Below are 25,907 nucleotides of genomic sequence, written 5' to 3' on the forward strand. Positions count from 1 at the left end.
ATGTGGTTACAGTTTGTGTGACGGGGAAAGTTTAACATTCGTGTTGCTCCGTCTCTTCACCATGTGTGTATATATCAATAATTATTGGCAGTATTGTCTTAAATATGTATATTTTTCTGTAGGGTACATTCAGGTCAAAAATCATAATTGAGTTTTATATGTCTGTGTTACTGATCTTTTACAAATGATTATGTTTGTTTAATGTCATTTTTCCAGTCTGTTTTAAATCCTTTCTTCGTTCTAAACACCGTAATTAGAATGGGAAATTCCACCCACTCAGGACACCTTTAATACGAGGACGGGGTGAGGGTTGGCTGAGTGCGCATCAGCTGACTGAGGTAAACAAACGGTTGCCGGACCATCACCAAACCAATATAGCTTCTCACTGGTGACAACTTTGTAACATTGATTGTATATTTAACATTAGACAACTGGTATTTAACACAGTTTGTTAGTGTTTACCTGTCAAGACCAAATAAACATATCATGAACTCAATATTATCTTTTGGCATCTCTTGTGAACAATATTCTAATCCTCCTCTTGTGTGTTCAGCTCTAACCGAGAACTTGTAACCCCTCTTATGTCTCCGATTACACAATCTTGGTGCATAAAACAGTATGAGTGAATGTGAAGGTCGTCTTGATCTAGGAAGGTAATTTGGCTCTCATAATAAGTTAACTGCAGAACATCTCTTTGAGAGGTGAATTTCCTCCACTCAATTATGTAGGTCCTAAATTGTGTCTTGAATTAGCTATGCAAATCCATATAATGGTGTCCTCGTTGCAAAGTCAAGGTTGACGGAGGTTCCGGTATAAACATCATATCTAGAAGTGTAATAATATATTTTACATGGCAACATTAACTAATATCTTAGTCTTGTGGCTTTAAAGAGACGGCAGAAATATGAGTATGGAGCAATAGCCGTGCCCTTTTCTGTGAATGATGTGACAAATGAAGTCATTTGCCATTGTGATTTCCCCAGTAATTAGTACAACCACATAACGTCTGATACAAACATATCATTTCTGTGTTGCAGCTGCTCTTTGTTAGCCGTTCCTGATGTCATGACAAATGTCTCTGATATGCAAATGAACTCAGTTGAGCTGGGCATAAACCTATAAACTGAGAATGTAAATCAGCCTTCCCAAAACAATACCGTTTTGTCCCAAAAAAAAAAAAAAAGTTTGTCATGAGGAAATTATATACACATTGGACTTAACATTGATGAAAACATAACTGAAAAGTTAAAAAAAAAAAAGTTCTTTACTATCATATTAAAAAATTTACCTTTCCCACAAGGACATTTCAGCAAACAACAGATTTTCATTTATTACCAGAATTAAGGAATTATTCAGGACGTTTTTCCTGTTTATGGTGAATGCTGAAAAATTTGTGAAATGCTGTGTGACTTACAGACAGGTCTAAGGTTACAGGTATCGATCATCTGGCATTATTTGTGAATAGTGCTGCTGAAAAAAAATTGCTCCCAGCACTGCTTATGTTATGAATATTTCTGTTTAAGAGGGTAAAGTTCTCCCAAGATCTTAGGTTTATAAAAAGGTAATTCAAATGCACAAAATAGGTATCATAGTAAAATGGATTCTGGTAACTGTACTGTTGTATGTGCAGTTTTTCTTGTTACTGTTAGGTGCTGAAAGCTGTATACTGTACTTTGATGCTGTAAAGTAGCTAAACCTAGGGACTCAAAAGCATTTGTACCATTTTAATTTTTTCCTGAAAATATAGATGTGATGGTTTTCTTTTGCAGGTGAGGTTAACAATGAGAAGAAAAAGAAGAAGGGTCTGGATATTATGCTCACTACTCTTGGTATTGTTAATTTACGTGCACGGTTGGTACCAGACACTGGATGAGAAATTCCTTGAATTGCATACCTGTCCTGCCTGTTACGGCCAGGCTCTCTGTGCCTCTTTAATTGAAAATGAACATTCTTCTCCTTCTCAAAATGAAATTGTGTTAACAGGTTTTTCAAGTTGGAAGATTATGAAATTTTTCAATGTTAAAAATGTTTTCTATGGACAAAGTGGAGAAAATTCAGTTGTGTTAAAGAAATTAGCCCATGACTCGGAGTTATATGAGTTTGACCAGAAGTTGTGTAAATCTGTCAAAGAAACTGAGAACTGTGATCCTTCACAAGCTGTAAAATTATTTGTAAATAAAGTCAGTAGCAGTATAAGCCAAGTAATCAGCAGATACCCACATTTATTTGAAACAACTGATGGCATCAAGTGTAATCATAACCGAAGCATAGAAAGCTTATATGAACAGTATATACGAATTGACAGTGGACCTTATAACCGCCATCATTTTCTTACTCTGCTAGCAGTTAACATGGAACCTCTGATACTAAATGTAAGTTTGTATGTTATCAGTCTTTTAAATAGTTTTGCCAGTTTCAAATTCTATGTCTTATTCTATTGTAAAACTAAATTTTGCCATGAATGCAATAGCACATTTCAAACTTATCATGCGTACTTTAAAATAACAATTTTATGAGTTTTTTCTTAATTACAATCCTAAGGTGATGGGCATCCATGAATGATGTTTTTAAGAAACAAAAGTGATTGAGTAGATTTACTTCAAATGCATGAAAGCACCAAATTCCAATTTTTTTTTTTTCATTGAATTAATGAAGTATTATTTTCATACATACTGACCTGAGAAGTCAGTAGGATTAATAACTTAATCAAACTCACCTTACTCTCATTGTTCATGTACTTGAGGGCAGTTTTAATCTTTTCCATCCCCTCTCTTTTCTATTTTAGCATACATGGAGTACTGTAACATGCCTATTGCTGATACTTTTTAGAGTTTGCGGGTGCAAAGAATTTCTGGAGTCCTGCAGTTCATTACGGCTCCTTCCTAAACACTTACCTCTGTAATACACGCGAATGTTTTTCCTTTCACCAGTGTTTGTGTATTCTTAATAGCCTTTCTCCTGTTGAATACCATCTTGCTAATACTTAATATCTTAAGTTGTCTAATTTCTCTTACAACAGCAAAATCCTTCCCTTATGATTTCACTTTAAAGGAGGAGCTGCTTATTCGTACAGAGACATGCCCATAGAATGCCTTTTGGACAACTTTGAATATCTGATGTCATCTGACTTTACACCTCCCTTTAACTTTACAAAATTTATATTTTATAACTACCTAAATTCCTGCTTGGTGGCTGCTGCATCACCTCATCTGCAAATTGGGTCATGTACTTATGAAAGTTCAATGCACTCCATAGGAAATGGTTGAAATCCTTCCACATTTGAAGCAAATTACTCCAGTGGGGAAATGATAGACCATCATAACATTATTTTTTTTTCCCAACACTTTGGATCAGTTTTTCAATTCTAATTATTTGCACTGCAGCTCCATCTTCTCATTTCATCCATGGCTTCGTTTTGTCACATCTGCTATATACTTATATGTGGACAGGAACTGCACAGAGTTTCGTTTAGCCCAGTTTCTTCCCATTTCTCTTTCTGAAACCCCTTTCAATTTCCTTATATATTATGGGTCTGTAATTCCACCATTTAACTCAAGAAACATACCATAATATCTAATCTCCTATGAAAATCCTACATTACACTATAGCTTACTCTGCCTTCATAAAAGAGGGAGTCCTACTCAGCTGAAACATTTTTCTTGAACAATAGCGATGAATCTACAAAATATTGATTTCTCCATGTGTGGAGTACAGTAAGCTCTCATATATGGGCAGGTTCTAGCTCTGCATACTTATTGCACTTGAGAGAACCCAGTCCAAAGTTCTAGCTCTGCATACTTACTGCACTTCAGAGAACCCAGTCCAAAGCCATCGGTCTTATCAGTGCTCCCAGTCTATACATGACTCAAGGGTGGGCCACCATGACATGTTTCTTTCTGCTCACCATAAGTTTTTAAACCCTTAACTATTTCATGTATAACATCTAAGACATGCCCCATCTTAGAGGGCTGGGTCTCTACTCCCAAAATTCTAATTTTTCCTCCTCTCCTTACAGCCTTATCTCTTCAGCCCTATATGTTTCATTTATGGGGTGGCCTTGATGAGAACATTCGTTCATAATTGGAGCCCAAATACACTGAAAAACTGGGAAATCAGAACTGCATCATCTTTAGACAGCATTATGCTCAACCTCCATGTCTTTCAAGCATATATTTCATGATTTCACATCAACAAAATGTTAATCAGCACTGAAAACTTATCTTACCATTAGTAGTGTATCATTCCCACTGTATTATGTATTCTGTTGGTGGCACATGTAGAAAAATTACATACACAGGTCTCATCACATTTTTGAAGCAGTTTACGAACATATGGTTAAAGGAAATGGTAGGAAAGCAGAAAAGGATGTAGAAAAGTAGAAGAATGGGAAAGGATATGCAATATAAAAGTAGGGATATGACTTAATGGATACTGTGGAATTAGAGAATGCATGGCAGAAAGCAGTGTTGGTGTATATTAAATACGGAGACAGTAATCTATCATAAATGGAAGAAAAGATATAACCTTATACCTTGAATTTGTGTATGCATATGTATGTTCTTACTTGCAGATATGTCTTTCACTTGTGTGCATTAGCAGCTGATGTATGTAGGTAGATATTTATATATATGATGTTGTACATAGATACTGTTTCCAGGCCTACCAGCACCATTGGTTTCCTTCATTACGGGGAATGTGCGGCCGTATGATTGTGGAAGATTATGTTGGTCCCACTCTTACACAGATGAGCAAAGTGCCTTGGATTATTCGAGCTGACTATGCTCGCCAGTTGTTAGAACTAGCTCAAGACTTGTCAGATGGAGAATTTCGCTTGTACATGACTGATGTGTCATTGGATAATTTTGCTGTTGACTCAAACGGCAAAGTAAAAATGATTGATGCTGAGAATATTGTGGTGGTTGATCCATCATTTCATGGCCTTGGTAAGTGTGTAATTAATGTATCATATATATGTATTTCAGTTTGCATTTGTAGGTTTGCTAATATATTTAGGATTTGGTTTCTAAGGTCTTTAGTTTTATTAAACAAATTGTTTAAGACATCTGTTATATTCAAATGTTATTTTTGAAAGATTAATTGAAAATATCCTTAGGTGAATCACTGGTTAAAACCAGGTTTTTGTGCAATCAAGTGTAAGGGAGAAGTAAAACAATGGGCTTGTAGAGCCATAAGTCCCAAGAGAGGGAGGGAGAGAGAGAGAGAGAGAGAGAGAGAGAGAGAGAGAGAGAGAGAGAGAGAGAGAGAGAGAGAGAGAGAGGAGTTCCTGGAGGGAATGGGCATCAGAGATATAGGAAAATAGATAACGAGAAAAAGGAGAAAGTGGATGCTGCATCTATAAGTTATGAGGTGTAAGTTATATGATACAGTGAATGAGAAAGATCTCGGGAAAGTTGTGACCTTGTACAGTATGCATGGAAGACTCTTGAATATTAAGAGCTTTTACAGTGAAAGCACATCATAGATGAAAGTGATGGTATGGATGACTGAAAATAAACTTGATAGTGCAGCATAGTTTTGTAACATCATCATAATAGCTTAATTCTGTCAGGATGCAGCATCATGAGATGAGTGAGGTGGGATTATCATGGCATCCTTTTAAATCATAGTGACAGACAGAGTGGGAGTTACCACAGTTGATATATGCATATGTTGCTTTGCGCTTAACTAATTCTATTGTGTTGGATAGAATGGTGGGTCGATTTGAAAATGCATGTAGGAGGAGGATTCTGGAACTGAATGTGAGTGAAAGCAACACTAGTTTTTGAAAGGAATATGATGTCATTGTAAATATAAGTTTAAATGGTGAAGAAATTGAAGTTGTGGAGAAATTTAGGTATTTGGTTTTAAAATCAAATAAGGATGGTGGTGAGGAAAAGTTGTAATTGAGTATTATCTTCCAGGGGATAAAAATCAGAGATGCACTAAAAGCTTTGATGAATGGAAGAAATAATTTCAGTGTGCATGAGAGAGCTTGTCCCAACAGTGAATTGTGGATGTGAAAACCACGTATAGAAATCAGGATGGGTTCAAAACAAGTGTAGTGCAGGTGGCTAACTTGTCCATGCTAGTTGGAATTATGAGGATAGGTTGAGTCAGGAATAAAGATGTGAAAAATATGTATGGTATGAAAACATCATAAGATAGTTACATGGGATGGAAGTCTTTTAGGATGGTATGATCATGTACAACAAATAGATGATAAATTGGGTAAGACGCTATATAGTTGTAGAGTTAAAGGTCAAAGAGGGAAAGGGTATACCGCAAACCACAGAAAAAATAGACTGATACTGTGGAAGACATTGTTAGGGACAGGTCTATTTTAGATGAAGATTAGCACTAGAGGAATGAATTGGGATCAGATGCAATGGAAATGTTTTGTGTATACAGGTGAAGTTAATAGAAAAAAAATGTCTTACTTGGTGAATTGGGGTCAATTTAATGATGGTTAATAGATGTAAAATGTTATTCCAGTGTTATAGTTTTTTCTTAGAATTCCAGAAAAGAATTTTCCTAATACAGGAGTGAAGATCTTACTTGTGGCTTAAAGAACATGTCATTATTATGAAAACTACATTTTTACAGATACCACTGAACATATCAATGATGGCTTTGGATGTAGGGACTGCCTTAGCTTTTCATTTGAGGATCTCTGTGGCCATACCTCCTCTGATCATAACTTTTTTGCTATATGTAAGGCAAGTATCATATGAATTATGTTTACTAACAGTACCCTGTATTATCATTATTAAACACCAGGACCCCTTTTATGGGACTCCTTTGAGGCTGCATTTCACCCAGGAGGGAAATGATGATCTTTGAAAAGAAGTCTTGAGAAGACTTTCCATCCAATGACAGTGATACAGACTTACTAAGGGAGATTTCTTACTTACTGTCACTACTCACAGAGGGAATCTAGTCACATTATTTTCATTAATGTATATATACCTTACCTTACCTCCCAGTCCAGGTAGTTCCATCTATGAGTCTGTGGTGATACATACATCATTTCTTCCATAAACAATCATTATTAATTTATCAACAGTAGCTCACCCTCTGCTCTTCCTTCACCTCATCCCCTCAACCACCCATAGTTAGAGGCATTGCGAGTTAACTTACTATATTCTGGCATATAAGTTAATTCATTTTTTATTTATATGCTTTACTTATATTTATATTATTTCATTTTATAACAGGAAAAGAAATTTGAACCATTTATTGTCCATATAGTAAGCAGTTCTAATGAAGTCAGCAGGTATTTAAGGGTTAAAAAATAACTTATATGCTATATTAAAAACTGTCAGACATCATGGTAGTGGCAAAGTTTATGGAAATATCATACTTGGAATAAATTATTTGAAATTAGCTTGACAAAACCTCTTTATATTATTCAAATTATCATTTTGCAGAGCTACATACTAAAATTCCTGTTTTCCCTTTTTTTTTTTTAGGGTATACTCTCATCATCCGCCTTTTCACGAGATCTACCAGAAGGCCTTTTGCACACTCCTCCTTTATGGATAACAGAAGACCATTCTTCACTTTTATCCTTAGTAGAAGACTGTGCAGGAGTAACTGATGATCCCACTAGTCATGTTCTACCCACAAGAAGAAAGGCAGCAGCTGCTCTCCACTCTCAGTTAATTACCGTCATTCGTAAAAGCAATGACTCCAGTTAAATCTTGTTATTATCTATATCCCTGATGCCAGTTCCCTCTCAAGGGGTAGCCACTGCAAAAGTGTCTCCATAACTGGTGAACTGTTGCAAATACATAAATTTTGTGAAGCTCAAAGCAAACTATTTAACTCCAGGTATATTTAGCTAAGATCGCCTAAAGATGTGCAGTACACATATTGTAAGATCTGGTTCTGTTTTAGAATGCCACATAAGTAAAGGGAAGAGTATGGGTGATGGGAAATATCCGATATGTGTTAGGCTAGGTATTAGATATTTATTACATGAAGAGGTTAAGATGAATGGGGAAAGCAAAAATTAAATGCCAAGAATGTTTTGTTATATCTATATGAATATGGTTACAGTACACACTGGAATGTTTTATGTTGTATATAAAGTTTTGTCTATACATACTGTTGGTATTATAGAATAATGATGACAAAAACTGGCATTAATAATTATGATAAACAATGGAATATACTGAGATTATGATAAACAATGGAATATACTGAGAAACGAGTGCTTGTATGTGTAAAGAAACCTCATTAATGGTTTCAGCATAAAATAACCTACATTGCTAGTTTTCTATGGAAAATTTCATTTTTCTCTACTGCATCCTTTCTACAGTATTCTGATTAAAGTAAGTTTACATTTGTGTTCCAAGTGTCTAAGAATGTTGATGAATATACAAACTGCCACAAGCACATTCACTTAGTACTGTTTAAGTGGACATCGAAAGATGCTTTTATCTACATGATATGTGTGTTCCTTGATATTAAACTCCAATACATCTATTTTTATGTTTTACATTGAAAACTGCTACAAGTTGCAATAGTAGAATGATGGTTTTATTTTGGAAGTGAAGGTAATAAGATGACAAAGTTTTTGTGTTTATCAAAAATCTAATAATTACTTTACAAAAGACCCTATAAATTAAAAAGAATTATGCATTCATAAGACTGATTTCAAAGAGTACTTTAAAATCCAAGAACAAAAAATTTAAGTCATCCTCATTGCAGCTTTTCAAAACTAGTGTTACAAGTAAAAGATTATCTCATTTGTAAATGTGCAGCAGTTATCCACTAATTGATATTCTTTACCTAAGAATGTACTTATCTGAAAAAATACTTTGGAGGTTCATAAAAAATATTTAATTTTGTTTGAAAAATTGAATGAGCATCTTTTCCTATGTAGCCTGTACTCTGAAGAGTAGCCTTAAGAAGGAACAGAAGGGGGCCAAGTAAGGATATTCCCTCTAAGGATCAGTCCTCTGTTCTTAATGCTACCTCGCTAATGTGGGAAATGGCAAATACGTATAAAAAAAAAAGTATGAAATCTCCATCTTGAATTTTGTTTTTAATCAAATTTTATGGTTTTCTTATAAAATCTTTAGAATATGTATTATTGTCAATAAACTGGAAGTTTGAAGTAGTGAAAATTTCAACCAGCAAGATGCTTCATTCAGAATGGAAATAATGTTATTTTTTGTCATGTAGACATTGAAAGCAATTCCATCGACAGTGTTTCCAGTGGACAATTTTGTCTTGTTATACATTCACTTTGTAGAGACTGGTCACATGCTTTCAGAGAGAATGTCATTTGTATCTTAATCAGTTATTGTGGAATATTTCTTGACTTAATAATGATATATTGTATTATTCTAACCAGAAATTAAGTCTTTAAATTGAAGATCTGATAATGGTATCAAAAGATTGAATACTTTTTTGCTTGGGTAGGAGGTCAAGGATTACTGTACACTTTTAGAAATACAAGTCAGCCAGCTCATTCTTTCTATGTTCATTGAAAAAAATGTAGATTTTTTGGGACAGAGGGGTTAATGAAAAAGTTGATGTTATGTATGCTTATGAAAATAATGACAGCTGTTAACACTCCTTTTGTTTCAATTGACAGGAGAGCAAGTAACTATTCACTTCCTGGGCAAGGCCCTGATACAGCAGTTTTCATTTGAAAAACTGCAACTGACATTCTTATTAGCAGTCAACCACCGACATGGGAAATGTATTTCCAATACTACCTTCCTGGGTTTCAGGAGAGTTAGTGATGACCACATAGTGAACATTAGATAGATCAATCAGGAAGTAGTTGGTATGAACATTAGGTAGAAGCCTCTGAAAACACTGTGGTAGAACTGTCCTCTGCCAGTGGCCTGTTAAGGTTGAGGCACTAAAGGCTAAGCAGCAGCACCAAGCCACTTTTGCTGTAGCCATCCCCTTGAGGAAGATCCCAAAAGAAATGGGCATCAGAGATACATATAGATAGATAGAATTAAATTATAAGGAAGCAGCTCAAAGAATGCTGTGAAATGCTTCTGATAACACACACTCTTTATCCCAGATGGAGGATAAGAAAATGGCTAACCTGCACACATGCCTATTTGCCATTACTCTTGAAAAATTAGTTCTCATCCAGGAGCCTTTTGAAGCCTAGAAAATGCAAGCTAAAGAGAATCTGTAGCCCAACTATACAAAAACAATATTTGACTTACATGAGCAGGTGCAATCTGTTCCTTTAAATTAATAGGTGTCTGAAGTGAAGTTCTGCCATCTATTCACAGGCACTGTCAATATGGAAATGTTCCTTTACACTTTTAATAAAAGGTACTAAGTTGTTTTTCTCTTCTGCATACCAATGAAGATGCATGGAAATTTTAAATCAAAATGTTTTCTATAAACTTACCTTGTTTCCAATCTTCTAAGCATCTCTTGTCCTTTTTTACCATCTGTATTTTTTCGAACTCACTAATTTTATTCATAATCACTTTACTTCCTTTTCTGTTTAATAATTTCCGTACATCTCATGAAATAGGAACAGCATTTTGTTTGTGATTCCTTGCTTCCCCTGAAAATGAACTCAAGAATTGCAGTATCCTACGGTAAAATCTTATTACCTTTAAAAGTTATCTCATTAACATCAGTAATTTATGAATAAATAACTCTGTTAGTCACCAACTTGTATCACTCTGTTTTTATTTTGTTTGTTACATTTATTATGGTGCCTCTCATATGAAATACAGAACCTTTTCAAAAATCATTCCCCTTGGTTATCTCAACACATTAATATTTCAAAGCAAGGAATTATGTATATACTTGCACAAAGCTCTTTTCATCCATTACACATTAGATTGTGACAAGTTTAACAAGTAAAAGATTGCCCCTTTTATTTTTATTAAAAAATTTACTACATGTAATAGTTTGGATATGGTAGTCAGAAACAATGCACAATATTTAAATACTCTAACAGTTTCACAAACGCAAAAACAGTAAAGTTAAATTTGTTCCAAGATAACAGCAACTAGCATGCTTATAAAATTATACATATTTTGCAACTCTTATTTATAGTATTTCTCAGAGGTATCTCAATAGTTGCACACTCACTAAGCATATACTCCTAATATGCAGTGCCAATGGAAGAGCCTTTGATACATATTTCTGACTTCAAAATGAAAAAAATATATTAAGAGTATTTGGTACTAACTGTAAAATCAATCATGCTAAAGTCCTACATTTAGTTAAATAAAGGTAAACATTCCAAAATTTATCTTGCGTTATGATGTACCATTTAAACTTCATAACTAAAATAGGTCCAGTTACTAAGGACTGAAAAGGATATTATGCTATATGTCATCAATATGCTACATATAATCTAAAAGATTTCATTAAGGCATTTCATGTTATCAATTCTAAAAAAATACTGCTCTTTTTCTGGAGTATGCTATGAAAATTTAGGCACCATGTGAATAATCTATATTACTTTGTACTAAAACAAAGAGCTGTTTTCATCCTTGAGCTGCCATCTAATGAAATATTCTTCAGTCTTCTAGGAATGAATCCACTTATAGATCATGATCAGATACACTCTGCTGAAGGTATTCAGAATACAGCCTTTGCTGTTGGACAAAAAATGAATAATTAATTGAAAATTAAACATGGAAGTTCAGGTACTTCAAAACATTAATCAAATAAACCAGGTGAATAATTCATTATATGAAGTTATATTTCAAGCAACAGTGCATAAGAAAAAAGCACAAAAGCTTACCTTCTGGACCCTGACATGATCATTGACATAATTCCGCTTCTCAACAAGCACCTTCTTAGAGCGACGCTGGAGAGTAGGTTTTGTCTGATTTAAGAAACGGGAAAGGATCAGACACAAACCCGACATTACAAGCACCACAGCTAGGACGACCAACTGGTTTTCATCATCAATGGTCTCCCAAAACGCAGTAGATGGAGCCTGGTAAAAATAACACTTTAGTATTAATCCCTAGACCCACATTATCAACCCTGTATACACCTGAAGTACCCTATGTAAACATGAATAAAGGTAAATATGTTGACAGATAAAATTCAAGCATTAATTAAATTGTTTTTGGACAAGAAAGCTTAAATTCACTTGAAACTTTGAATACACAGATAAAATTTCCTATGATCAAAATAAACATATCAAACTAAAGAAAGTTAAGTGAAAAAGTAATGATCTTAGGAAAAATGGAAAAAAATCACCAATATAACAAGATAAAGAAAATGTTCATATTTAGCAAGGATTAACAGTACATATGGTGCTATATTATTCTGCAATATAACTGTATGAAACTATTATCATTGATATGACCAAATTAATCAGCAAATTAGAATATAAAGACTACAAACCATAAAGGTAGCAATAGTTTCTGCAAGATTTTCTCCAACCAAGTTGTTCATAACATCACGAGGGGCTGATGACACTAGCAATTGCATCAACAGTGCAACAGGAAGGAACAGTCCAAAAAGAGACAAACCCATTCCCTTCATCTGAAAGAGTAAATGTTTACAATGATCATACAATTATTTTCTTGCCAAAAATAACAAATCAATTAAATATTTGATTTCTGGTCTGGCTTAAAGAAATATATCATTCACTGCAACCCTTCCTAAAATGTCATTATCTTGTATCACTACACTGGGAAGTAGCATGATAAAGCTATCCCAAGAGAATTTGGGGTCCCTGCCCTTCGCCATCCCGCAGGAATAAAGCTAGCAACCCCAGTTCTACAAAATTAATTCCTACAAAAGGTGAACACTCTTATGTACTTTGATCCACTCATTATAATCAGTTATATGGTTCTTGTATCCTTATTACTTCCTCAGCCCTGACTGTCATTTAAACTTGGGTAACCCTTTAAGTGCTATAACCATATGAGGTATGACAGTTGATCAGAATGACAAACACTGGATGTGAGCAAAGAGGGCCATTTGTGACTGTTCCCAATACTACCTTGCTATTACAAGAAGTGGTGAACATGTAAAACAAAAAAATTAAGCACAAATGCCTTGTATGTTCCCATGCAGCATCGAGTACCCATAAGGGAATGAGTGACTTTCCATTTCATTTCCCCAAGAGGATTCCAGTGCTGCAAATTGATTCTCTCTAAAGTTCACATGGTCTTGGATATTAAGACATTGCCTGCTACCACTTAAGATGTGCTAATTTAAAATGCTGAATAAAATGTTAGTGGAATGCATGATTAACAGAAAAGAATGAAGGTTGTCTATTATTTGGGAAGAGTATACAAACAGGTGTATGTGCCACACAGTAAAGGAATAACAATGACTACTGTCTGGCAACAAAACAGACTGTGAATGGCCAACATTCACATACACAGGAATTTCAAAATGCAAGATCAGAAAGAAGGGGAAGGGATTAGACACCCATTATTCACCAGCTGTAGTGAAATGGTGAAGTCCATAAGGTAAATACAAATGATAAATGAATGAGAAGACAAGGCAGAAAAAAGTACAACCAATATGCTTCTGGAAGCAATATGATAACTAGGTTTATTCACTTTCTAGAAGGTTAAGATTTAGACCTTATCCAAATCTTTTCTCAGGGCCACTAAACCAGTTTGTTAAAACAAGGCCCATTTTTGCAGAATGGTTAACCTGCTTAAAATAATGTACAGGCATTATCAGTTCTAGAGAATTATGATTTTAAAAGTAAGTTATCAACTCATCATCTTTTCATCTTTCGCTTCTTACTGAAGTAACATGACAATGAAAATTATTGTAAAAAACTGCTCACACAAAAAATGATAAAATTCGTGAGAATATTTATATATTGGCCCAATTTATCAAGGCCTTAATGTCAAAATACTTACTAAACAATAGTTCTATGGCAATGCTTCATTACTTTTTACGTCTGGACTTTTAATTTGTAAATATCACCTCATTCAAACTTTTGCAGACCCATACAAACCCTATGATAGGTAGCACGAATGATGTGAGGCCTTCAAAAGAGCTGTAAGGAAGGGGTTGCTTATCATAAGGTAAGTCATATGTAAGTCATCCTCTTACTCTGAATGATCTAGATCTAAAAATGTGAATTAAAAAGCAAAGAAAATAGACAATAAATGAGAGTAAAACTTCCAACAGATGTTAAACAAAATTCCAAGACATACTGATGAACCAAAATTGAAAACTTTCAGGTGATGTAGAGGAACTTGAAGAGCTTCAAGTGCATTTACAGAAACAGCCATAGTGATGTATGGCATTGCAATAAGAGGCTGTGGAAACTAAAGCACAGTATGACAAACTGAAGATTTACAGGTCAGTGAAAAAAAAGTCTGAATGGAGAAGCTCACTTTCCTTGAAAGAAAAAATAATGAAGAAAGGAAGTGTGTGTAAAGTCCCAAGATTATGATAGATGGTAAGCAGCCAATAACCAACAACCAGTACTTCCTGCCTAAGTATTGGAATGGTTAATAAAGGCTGCACAGTGAGCCAGGACTTCGGTGGTTGGTAAGATGCACTCCTCTGACCCAGGTAGCTGTCTTTTCTTTCTGTTTCACCCACATGTGGATTACTGGCATTTTATCCACAAACATTCAATCTCTTCTTGTCACACATAACAGTTAACTCACAGCTCATTCTTATTAACTCGAGAACACTTAACTCACAGCTAATTCTTCTTAACTCTAAATTTTCCTGCAGTGAGCACTACACACTAGCTGTGTTTTGGCAAATGGTTGGAGCAACAGATGTAAGTAGTAGGCAGGAACATTCAGGCAAAAGAATTTGGTAGAAACACAAAGTGGGAGCATTACAGAATAGTAGTTGGTTGGAACATTAGGTAGCCATACTAAGAAGAAGTAGTCAGTGGGACACTGCATATGAGTCTCATCAAACACTTTGCTGGAGCTGTCCTCTGCCAGTGCCTGTTAAAGGTGATGCATTAAAGGATAAGAAGCAGCACTGTAGTTCATTAGTTATGAAAAATCTATTACCATGGCCACCTCCTTGACAGAGTTCCAGGAGGGAACAAGAGTCAGGTCAAAGGTATAGACAGATAGATGGATATTTTTCCAATCAGCAAAAATATCAACTACTAATCTATAACACTAGATTTCCAACTAAGTTCCCGTTTCAAGATTTTCACCAACTGTATCAAGCTTCATGAATTTCAATAAATTGACTCTTTAAACTTTCAGTTCCTCAGACCTGAGTTCAATCCCAAAACTTATCATTAAGTTATTTGTTCTGGTATGTGAGGAACTGTCCCATCTATCACAACTAATATTTTTTCCATATGAGCACAATGTCCCATTAAAGTAGGGGGTACCATTAAAGATTTCATATTCTTTTTATCACTTAAGTAAGATTATAAATCTAAAACCTATGATACACAACATTTGGGGAGTTACCTTGGCCCAGAAGTTGTATGACCTAGCATTATTATCTGCTTCAATGGCTTCATCCACAAGTGTTGAAATCTGTTCACAGTCACGTTCCAGTTGGTTTAATGTATTCTGTATTGTTTGACTGATCGTCTTCTCTATGTCCTTACATACCTCCTCAATCTGATTAACACACCTGGTTGGCTAAAAGAAATGAAAACCATTATACAAGTTTGGAGAAATGTGTCATTTCCATTTAATTTCAAGTTACTAGTAAAGAAGTATGTCATAAAAGACATTAAGAATAAAGGCAAAAAAAGAAATATCTCCATTTACCTTATTTGTGTTGGGGATATAAACGGTAGGCATTTCAAAGCCAGTCTTGTTTAAACCTGGGCGTTTGCAGAGTTCTTGCACAATCTGCATCATCACTCTGGATAAGAAACAAATCAATAAGCAGTATGTATGTTGTATGTCACCCATATTTCATGTAATGACTAATGATAATTCTAAACAAATACCAAACAGCAGAAAGGGTCTGGGAACCAGCAATCAAAAATTCACTTCCTTTCCCTTTGTTCAAAGAGAAAGATTTGAAGAAGTCAAGTTGTAAATCAGACCCAGTACACTTCTGTACAAATAACTAGTGTTACCCTTGTGGATATAAAGCCAAGAGCATTTTCTAAAACAAAGTTTGTCCATTTAGTGACTGTTTCAATTTTTATGTTTAAGACATATGGCTATCCAATCTGATCTTACTGTATTCCTGCAACTACAGTTGCAAAGAGATATCACAGTTTACATGGTGACCGAGATAATAACAGGATAATATGGAACAGCTCTATCAAAGATGGAAAAATAGGGGAATCCAGGAATGAAGATTATACTGAAAGAGAAAAGGCTTTGCTGTAATTCAAGTGACTTAAACCAAATACATCAAATATCAGTCTATACAATGCATACTACGAATCAGTATACGCATTTACTGAAGTTAGTGCTCAGAAATGATGTCATACTCCAATGAACTGAGCCAGATATTTATACGAAGTTCTTCTATTGAGGAAACGTGAAAAAAAAAAAATGCAGAGTACCTTAAAACACAAGTTACTGGATTAATACCAAATGTAATCATGCATCCTGATTCAACAAAAATCAAGGTGAAGGAAGTGTCCAAAATTCAGTCTCCACATACTGCAGATGTGTGAAAAGCATATTATGTTGTAATAATTGGGAAAACATTCTACAACTGCACCAAATGCAAACTCAAATGAAAGAAAAAGATGCTGCCACTAACTTATATCTACAGTGCTGCAAAGTGTGTTCTAACCCATTTTCAAGATTAGTTCCAAGGCTAAATTATCCATAGTTTATCAGCCAGTCAAGAGAAAGGACAACAATGTTCCTGATATGACAACTACTTTTTTCAACAGTTCCACTCTAATAAATGTAAAAAATAAGACAATGGTAACATAAACTTGAGCTGCAAAAGAAAAAGGTAGGAACATCTGCTTCTTCCGTTGCTCTAAAGAGCAACCTAAGTATATAAAGTTGGCAAATAAGAGACTTACCGCTGCCTGTCACTCTCATGGCCAGCTTCATCAGCCTTGGATAAATAGAAGCGGATTCGATCAGGATGAGTTTCATTTAGCTGTTCAACTATGTTCAAGGTTCGTTTACATAATGCTTGCCCAATCGGATCAAAGAAGACAAATATCAGGTCACACAAATCACCTGTACAGCAATAAAGTACAAAACTTAACACAAGCATAAGATTTACTTTGTTAAAAGATATACTAGTCACAATAACAACAATAATGCTAATAATGATTTTATCATTGCTATCATTACTATCATTATCATTATCACCATTATCATTACTATTTATATTTTATAGACAACTACTTTTCCAGTCTAGCAAAGTAAAAGCCAAGAACAGATAAAGAAACAACCACATTTACACATCATGCATAATGTAACAAAACTAGAGCCCAATATTCACAGCCAAGCCCCAAAGACTTTTTTATGGTTTACCCTGACCCCTTCATATGCCCTATCTAAGCCCAATGATAGAGCATCACCCCTTACATACCATGTCACTTCAATCTGCTCTATCCCACACATGTCTTACACCCTCTTGCATGTTTAGGCCCTGAACCCTCAAAGTATTTTTTGCTCCATCCTTCCACTGCCAATTTGGTCTCACCCACTTATAGCATGTTTGCCCACTTAGTCAGTCACTCCTAACTCATCCTCTATACTTTCAAACCATCTAAGCACATTACCTTCAGTTCTCTCAAACACACTTTCATTACAAAATAACTTTTTTACTCTCCTCACACCACATATTGTACTCAAGTATTTCATTTCCAACGTCTTTTCTGTTTTATCTATGGACCATGCCTTACATCCATACAGCACCAATGGGACTATCATATCATTAAACATACTACTGTTTGCCCACAGAAGCAATGACCTCTCTTTCCCCCTTACTCCTTAAAGTTCCCAGGACCTTAGTCCATCACTCTTCAGCTAACATGGTTTGAACCTCTAACACTTCCACTCCCAGGTATGCAAAACACTACTTCAAACAGGTTCTCTCCATTCAAACTCACACTCCAACCAGCACTTAGGAATTACAAGTGCATGCATTCAAGTAATCTTTGTTATAAAAGTTTTAGGAAGGATGTATTGAAACCATGCTCTGCTGATATAAGATGAGAAGACTTGAGGATACTAAACCACCTAATTTGGTTCCTTAAATCCTATGGCTGTAAAAGGTTTCAAAGAATCAATTTGTGGTAAAGCATCTTATTTTCATGTGCCATCATACAAATTATAATAAAAGACCCCATTCACTACTGAAAATATCCCCTTGTTATCAAATAAAAGAAGAGGCTTCAGTAATCTAGCTGAACTTCACTAAAAAATTTGAGCTCTTACAATCTTCACATTCTTTCCTATTTACTGTCAAATAACTATCATAGACAGATGTATCATAGTAAAAAATTACCCACCTAGCCAAAGCATTGCCTGATTAACATCAAATGGATACTTCATATCACCATCAACAAGGCCTGGTGTATCAATAAATGTAACCAGGCTAAATTTTTTTTGCTTTGAAGTACTAATCTCTGTGTTCAGGTAATCCACAACCCCTAAAAGAAAAAGAAAAAAGAAATATTAATACCATCATTTCCATAACACATATACATTCAAAAGATCTCAAAATCATACAGTCACAAACAATAGTCCTGGAATATCTAATCAAATCTGCAGTCAATCCTGTTTCAAAAAGCAAAGAGGACTCTGTAAAGCACTGACATGCACACCAACACTTACAACAACAGTATTTCTCTTCATGAGAATAAGGTTTTCTTACTGTACAAGCAATATACTTCAAGGATAAATCATCTTTTCATACTCACCAAAAAAATTAAAGGTGAAACTGTCAAACTGAAACTTTACCATTACCCAAGAGTAGGGAATTCCAATTACATTACCTAAAAATAAATCAATCACATCCTAGAGGGAAAATGGTTACCTACCCATATATCTCAAACCTGGTAAGCAAGTTCAAAAGACTGCCCAAATGTGGTGAAGCAGATTTCCAGTGCCGAGAACAGCCCTTCATTGGGCAGCTCGCTATGTAATCTCGCCAGGAGCCCAAAGAAGAGACATTCTCAACACATTTCTTCGAGGAACCATTACACCACACTGCAGATGTCTTGTGTAGTGCCACTTAACACATGCAGGGAGTGTGAAGATAAAGGCTGGTTTACATATTTGGCAGGATGTGTTAATCATAACTCCAAAATTTGAATTAAAATGTTAATCTTACTTCTCCATGTCTTAAAAGCTCATCATTGTTGTTATTAAGCTCAGAAAAGCCAAAATGTATTTTTCAAAAATTCTATGGATGGGACAAGACATTAAATCCACTTCCCAAGATCATTGCAGTTTTGTCTAAACTGGGTGAAATATAATCCTTAACGCACAATAAATACTCTACTTCAATAAAGCCACATGATGGTTATACGTTTCTAAATAACTATAAACTAGCTATCATAAAAATCCTAAATATCAAAAATCACACCAACACTAAGAATGCAACGAAAATCTGCGCAACAGCAGTACCTTTTCAATCACACAATCAAGAGTAATGAAGTGCACTGTTTTTTCTATACACCATAGAAATGCTACACACTGGCTTCTTGGTGAGATAACAATGTTGAAGGGACCCATTTTACAATTCAGGTGACCTTTAACAATAACGGATAATGAACACAAGTGATGATGTGCCTACTACTGAAGCCGTCACGGTTCTGGTGAAATGTGAACAGGCCAGAGGATATATACACTCCCTGTGGGTGACGTACGAGTGACATGGGCTTATCACCCCTTGCCTCAAGCTTGGCGTCAGGTTACAAACATTAGAGAAACAAATCCTTCAAAGTCCAGTTCATTTTCTCACATATTTTCCATATAATAAAATGATAAATGTTATCTTAATAATAAAATGAAGGAACCTTATAGATTGATCCAAAATCAATTAAACAAAAATAAAATAATAAAAATGTAACTGGTCCATGGAAGGACTCCCTATGCCTCGTCCAATGAGAGCATGCCACACAGGGTTTGCTATGAAGTAAACTTTTATACAACATTCTATTTCCTAACTGTATCCACTTACGGACTTGAATTACTGCCTTACTAAGATGATCAAATTCAGAGAAAATCTACAGCTTGTAAACTTCTACTTCTTATATTATGTACATATGACAGAAAAGCTCTCACTTACAGTGAAATTAATATATCAGCTTATGTGGCAACTATCATCAGCCTCTGAATGTTATATGTACTTATTTGGGAAAACCAAGTAACTTCCTAGCATTAACTCTAATTCTGATGTTCTGCATTTCAGGCAAACAAAAATCAAATTATGAGTAAATATACCTTCAAAGGAAATACAACTACCATTATGTATGATGATTGAAGATTTAAAACCTAAAGTGCAGTTTGACATCTGTAAAAATATTTACTCTTATAACACATTAACAAGATTCATAACAAACATCCAAGGGAACCTAATCAATTTCATGTTACAGATTAAAGAGATGTTCCTACATTGGGAGTTTTGTAATTTGTACATCTACGCTGATATTACTATATATGAACAGACTATCTGGGTTACAGAAATTCTAAAAGAGTACAACTATAGTAAAATAAAATAAAATACACAGCCAACTTTGTGCATGTGTAGTCTACAGAAGAGGAGTTTTAAACTTATGGAGGCCTATCACAATTTTTTTACTTATCAATGACTTCACTCCTACTATTTGACATAGCTCTTAGTACTCATCTACTACTTTAATATCAATAAGTATTTCTCCATATCTTTTCTTACTCATTCCTTACTTCTTTTCTTGTTGTGAGCCCCTTCTGACATGCTCTGATCTATTTCAGAAAACGCCTCTATTTCAAAATTGCCAAAATGATATGGAAATGGAACTGTATAACACATTTTCCCTTTCCTTTCTCTTTTTTACTGCTACCCTCTGTCAATAGCTTGGCTCCTTTGCGTCTGGTCAAATTTTTGGATCTTTTCATAGGACTCCTCTAGCAATCTGTATCATCTTATACACAGTAACAGAACTGGTGATGCAAACTGTTCCTCCAAGTCTAACATATGCTGTGTTTACTTTTCTGAACATCTTCGTATACTTTATAGTAATTTTGACAATGACTTTACAGTTTGATTTATTTACAGATCCCCCAATGAAGAGCCCTAGTGAAAAAATGTATGGTATCAATCCCTAAGTCCCTTTCACATCAGTACTATTGTTTATGTCTCCAATAACATGAATCTACTAGGTTTCATTTCATGGTATCATCTTCTTCCCTCTATATTTGATTAAAAGTGTAGCATGTTTAGGTGTCTTGTAAACTGTCAAAATCCTGAATACTCTTTGTCTCTCAGGTTCTATTCTGCCACCAAACATTCAGATACAATTCAATCCCTTATGGCATGCCATTTACAAAAACCAGGGATAGAAACAATCCCAAGACAATCCTGCAGGACACTACTCATTTCTTTAACTCAACACTAGATGGCACCTCTGATGTGTCCCCTTTCTTGTGAGTAATATTCAATCTACTGAAGGCTTACCCCTCTTACATCTGCCTAAAAATATATTTTTTCTTAACCATCCTCAACTGCACAATTCAAGAACACTCAGTCCACCCATCCATTTTCTATTTTCTAGACTAAAGCTAACTATATCATAAAAGTTCAGGAGATTCATTATGCTTAAACTCAAGGTACCATTTATATAAATTCTCCTTAGCAAAAGCTATGCTCATCCATCAACTTTCTTCCCATCTTTTTCAGTACTTGCAGATAGTTAATGATTTTTAGTAATAACAGACTTTAGTTTTCCCTGATGCCCCTTTGCAGCAAGTCAGCTCTCTTCCAATTCCCTCAGAATCAATCCCTCTTCCCCTGAGTTCCTAAACATCTCAAAAGTAGAGCTCGTAAGTGTTTCTGTACACTCCTATTCTGTATATTCATGGAGGAAACTGGGAGGTTTTACAAAGGCCAAGTATCTAATACTGATCCAGTTACTTTAACAGCTTCCTTGTTCGACACACTGTCCTCCACTGGCAATAACACTTCCTTTTGTTTCAAATAATACCGTTCCCTCTGAATGTACATGCATACATATGTGGGTAGGTGTTGACCTCACCTCTTAACCTCATATTTCTATCAAACAGGTTCCCAATATCTCAAGAGTCTCGTCATCAAATGTTCCTTCATTTAGCTTGTACACTTATTCATTACTCTAATATTTGAGAGGCATGTTCTTATGCTCTTCCCAATTCTCTTCCTGCCAAGATTGCAGTTATATGTTAGATTCTTGTAAATTCTTTAGAACTGGCAAACAATGCCTTAATTATGACCACTGAGGAATTTAAGTGATTTTCACTTCCCCATTTATAGAGATCAACTTTCCCACAGTGTGAGTAACTCAAAGGATTTTTCCTCTTTTCATAATCAATTTCTCTTAATTCTAGCACCATTCTTGATGCATACTGTTGGACTTTTTCCAGCAGGCCCTTGTGTATCTTCATGTGGGAAAGCCAAGCCACTACCTAATATCATATGTTCATCACAAATATCTTTCCAAGTACCTTTTTGTGCTCACAGTTGAAGGCATCTATACCACAACGACATATAATCCAAGAACCCCATTTATATACCACAACTACATATAACCCAAGAACCCCATTTATATGTCACCTGCAGCTTCAAGGCTGCACTACAATCAGTGGCAAGAATACTCCCTTTCACAAAATGACAATGATACAAGCTCTCTGAAGGTGAATTTTCACTAACAATGTACACATACATATGTATAATTCAATTATACAATCCCAGGACCCCTTCTCATGGGACTCCTGCAGCTTCAAGACTGTACCCTAATCAGGAGTAAGGCAGTGATGGACTACTTTGGAGTGCTAAGTTCCTCAACAAGACTGCACTCCTTTCCATCCACAGGTGACAATACAGGTTTAGCAAATGTGTCTTTTCTCTTATGTAAAGATACCCAGGGGGGTACTTGTAACTCCTGACTATAAACACTTACATACATACATACATAAACACACAAACATTTCATATTCTTATATTGACACCTATTCACATACGTTAACATATGCCACACTTAAGTATATCACAGGCTCCAGTCAAAGTCCATCATGCTTTATAAAAAACATGATGCTGTCCATCTAAAAAAAAGCCACATTTTTAAAACCACTCGACTCAATACCCACAACAGCAATTTGATCTTCAGAATTTTTCTAAAAACCTGACTACTAGCTCATCCTGTCCTTAGTTGTACAATTTACATAATGTGCGCATTTACAAGATTATACAGCATGCTGCATTTCAGAGCTATTAATTACTAATGGATCACTGTACAAAATGAGCAACCATTCTTCTTCCTCTCTGGAACTCATGAAACATTAAGCTTAAAAATACTGAAAGTACAAACACACACACACACACACACACACACACACACACACAAAGAAAAAAATATCAAAATCTGTTGGCATGGGAGTGAAAATGATAAATGAAGACCAAGATTCTTAAAACTATCTTTTGGAGACAAACATAGATAAGACACAGCTGTTATATCCGCCCACGTGCACCTAAAGGACAGGAAGAGTGGTAGATAGTGCCTGTCACACCACCAACAACACTACAAGAGAAACATACAATTTGTTTCTCTTGAACAGGATGTTCAGCCGGTCAAACATTATAACAATTTCTTGAGCATAACAGAAAGACATCTAAGTACAAAGGTAAAAGTTATGAGCAAGACAATATGACTCTAGAGCAGGATGGTATGACCCTTAGGTATAAGGATACAGCCTCTGAGATGACCCTTAAGAGTCAGGTCTAAGGACATGATACCTAAGGGTTATTTCAATGCACTCAAAGGGTTGCTCCAAAGTATTTGAATCAACCGTTTGCAAAGTAAACAGGAAATATAAATCCAGAGTAAAATATTCAATGTCAATACAATGTATGGTTGAATACTCAGAAAAAAGTGAGCATGTTTCTTACTGATGTAATTTCTTAAAGGCAAAAATTCCTTACAAAGTAAATTAATGTACTTAAACTAAAGACTGGAAATATAAAGTAACAAGTCTACAACTTACAACCTTAATGACACTAAGGCCTTCAAGGACCACAAACTCACCATCTATTTCTTGAAGGGCCTTGAAGTGTGGGTAGAGATGAAGTGTAGCATTGCCCTGTATAGAAGAAAGTAAGTATTTCAGTACATCTGAGAAGCAATAAAGAAAGGTATTTTTGCCCTTAAATTACCGCTTTGCAAAATGTTCTGATTTCATAAGAATTTATGATTTCTAAGTTTGTCACTTCTCTAGCACATATCATCCCATGGGTTTGTTATATGTTAGAAGAGGACCAATATAATCCATAAGAATTATCATATACTTTAATTCACACAGAGGGACAAAGAGTACCTACCTACCTACCCATCCATCCATACAAATGACAAGATTTTCCCATGACAAGGCTGGCTTGTAATGCTCACTACACAGAGAGAAAGATGGACCCAGTACTCACAGTGAGAGACTCCCTCTTGCGACCACTGGTGATAAAGCTGAAGCCCTGGGTCTCAATGGCCACACCCGTTCTCTGGACATGCTCCTCAATGTACCTGAACAACACAGAAAAATTATAGTTATTCTCACATCATATAATAGGAGTATGCTTCCATAATAATCTCATTAAAAGCATACAATAGCATCTTTTCCCATCACTTCATGAGTATAGACTACCATTGAAATCATTTCTTTTATCATATGTACTCGCCTTTCCTGCCTTATCTAGGCAGCATCAGGAACAGTTTACTATGCATAGTCATACACTATCATTAAACAACCATTCTTTTACACAACTGTCTGTGAAGTTATGGTGAATATGGAGTTCATAACAGAGCTCTCTTAACTACCAACTGATGGTAGGGAAGAGTTAGTGTCTTACAACATCATGAAGGATAGAAATGTATTTACTGTCTTACAATATCACGAGGGATAGAGATATATTTACTGTCTTACAATATCATGAAGGGTTGAGACATATTTACATATAGATGAATCAGAAGAGATACCTGGAGTTAGTTAAAAAGTATAAAAAGTATGGAACACTTAGGATTAACTTAATGATAACAGTAAAGCCAGCTAAACAAAAGTCTGTATAATATATCTATCAGTGTCCAAGTACACAGGACTATATTTCTATTCTATTTATTTTGCTATGAAGACAAAATAGCCATAACAATAAGCTAATCATATCAAAGATTGACACTATATCATACGAAAATAAGACATACAATGCATTATCTGAAAATCCTCATCACCATATCAATCAACAATATTTGAAGTGTCTGTTTGGGTATATGCATATGTCACCCAAAAGAAGGTTATTATGATGTTAAATCACTATGCCCCACTCGCATCACTATGTCAAATGTCAAAGTCGGGGTTTTCCAACTGAAAATTCACTGACATTTTCAGAACATTTGCTTCCTCTGCATCACTTCTTGTGTTACAAGTTGCGTTTAGGGAACAGATGACAGTTCTTGGACTGATACATTAGTGTTCCCACAAATGAGTTGCAGGTGCAAGAATTTTCAAATTTCATAGTGATACAGTGGGTTGTGACTACGAGGTAGGTCCTGAAATAAGCAAACCAGAACCCTGTGAAATATTCCTCTCACTGTACACTACGTATGACCATTATACCTCTCATAGTCCTAAATCCTCAAAGGACTCCACAGCTTCCTTATCAAATGATTACTATAGGGCGATTGCACATAATGAATGAGTTGATCAATCACATACTAAATGACTTCCTGTTACATAAAATGAAAGCTTGAGCATTAACAAGCATGCAAGGGCAGTGGTTTCTTGCCCTGATAACTAGGAAACCCCTGGCATACAAACTATATA

The 25,907-nt window shown here is 35.2% G+C and overlaps 2 protein-coding genes across 7 annotated transcripts in view; one reads left to right on the forward strand and one right to left on the reverse strand.

The window, feature by feature from the left end:
* The first annotated feature begins 266 nt into the window (after positions 1–266).
* LOC139766386 (divergent protein kinase domain 2A) lies at positions 267–9,583 on the forward strand. Of its 4 annotated transcripts, none has more exons than XM_071694953.1 (5): positions 267–338; positions 1,770–2,372; positions 4,658–4,943; positions 6,604–6,716; positions 7,470–9,583. In XM_071694953.1, the coding sequence occupies exons 2-5, from the start codon at positions 1,782–1,784 to the stop codon at positions 7,695–7,697; spliced, it is 1,218 nt and encodes a 405-aa protein (XP_071551054.1). In that variant the 5' UTR covers positions 267–338; positions 1,770–1,781; the 3' UTR covers positions 7,698–9,583. The 4 variants fall into 4 exon arrangements, with proteins under 4 accessions (XP_071551054.1, XP_071551052.1, XP_071551056.1 ...); XM_071694951.1 differs by having other exon boundaries at positions 314–388; XM_071694955.1 differs by lacking the exon at positions 267–338 and adding an exon at positions 352–434.
* A 1,276-nt stretch (positions 9,584–10,859) lies between these two features.
* LOC139766385 (uncharacterized) overlaps positions 10,860–25,907 on the reverse strand; it is a 42,881-nt gene continuing 27,833 nt past the window's right edge. For all 3 annotated transcript variants that reach the window (XM_071694948.1, XM_071694949.1, XM_071694950.1), the window contains 9 exons: positions 24,520–24,613; positions 24,128–24,182; positions 18,377–18,517; positions 16,931–17,093; positions 15,699–15,795; positions 15,390–15,566; positions 12,364–12,504; positions 11,750–11,947; positions 10,860–11,600 (listed from right to left, as the gene is read on the reverse strand). In XM_071694948.1, coding sequence (XP_071551049.1) covers positions 11,547–11,600; positions 11,750–11,947; positions 12,364–12,504; positions 15,390–15,566; positions 15,699–15,795; positions 16,931–17,093; positions 18,377–18,517; positions 24,128–24,182; positions 24,520–24,613 — 1,120 coding nt within the window. In that variant the 3' untranslated portion in view covers positions 10,860–11,546. The remainder of the gene's footprint in view (positions 11,601–11,749; positions 11,948–12,363; positions 12,505–15,389; positions 15,567–15,698; positions 15,796–16,930; positions 17,094–18,376; positions 18,518–24,127; positions 24,183–24,519; positions 24,614–25,907) is intronic.

Source organism: Panulirus ornatus, chromosome 57, assembly GCF_036320965.1.
Source record: "Panulirus ornatus isolate Po-2019 chromosome 57, ASM3632096v1, whole genome shotgun sequence".
Lineage (NCBI taxonomy): Eukaryota > Metazoa > Arthropoda > Malacostraca > Decapoda > Palinuridae > Panulirus > Panulirus ornatus.

Coding starts and splice junctions, on each gene's coding strand:
- LOC139766386 (XM_071694953.1), top strand. CDS start 1,782: ATGAGAAGAAAAAGAAGAAGGGTCTGGATATTATGCTCACTACTCTTG. Junction 4,944..6,603: donor TCCATCATTTCATGGCCTTG/GTAAGTGTGTAA, acceptor ACATTTTTACAG/ATACCACTGAACATATCAAT. Junction 6,717..7,469: donor ACTTTTTTGCTATATGTAAG/GCAAGTATCATA, acceptor TTTTTTTTTTAG/GGTATACTCTCATCATCCGC.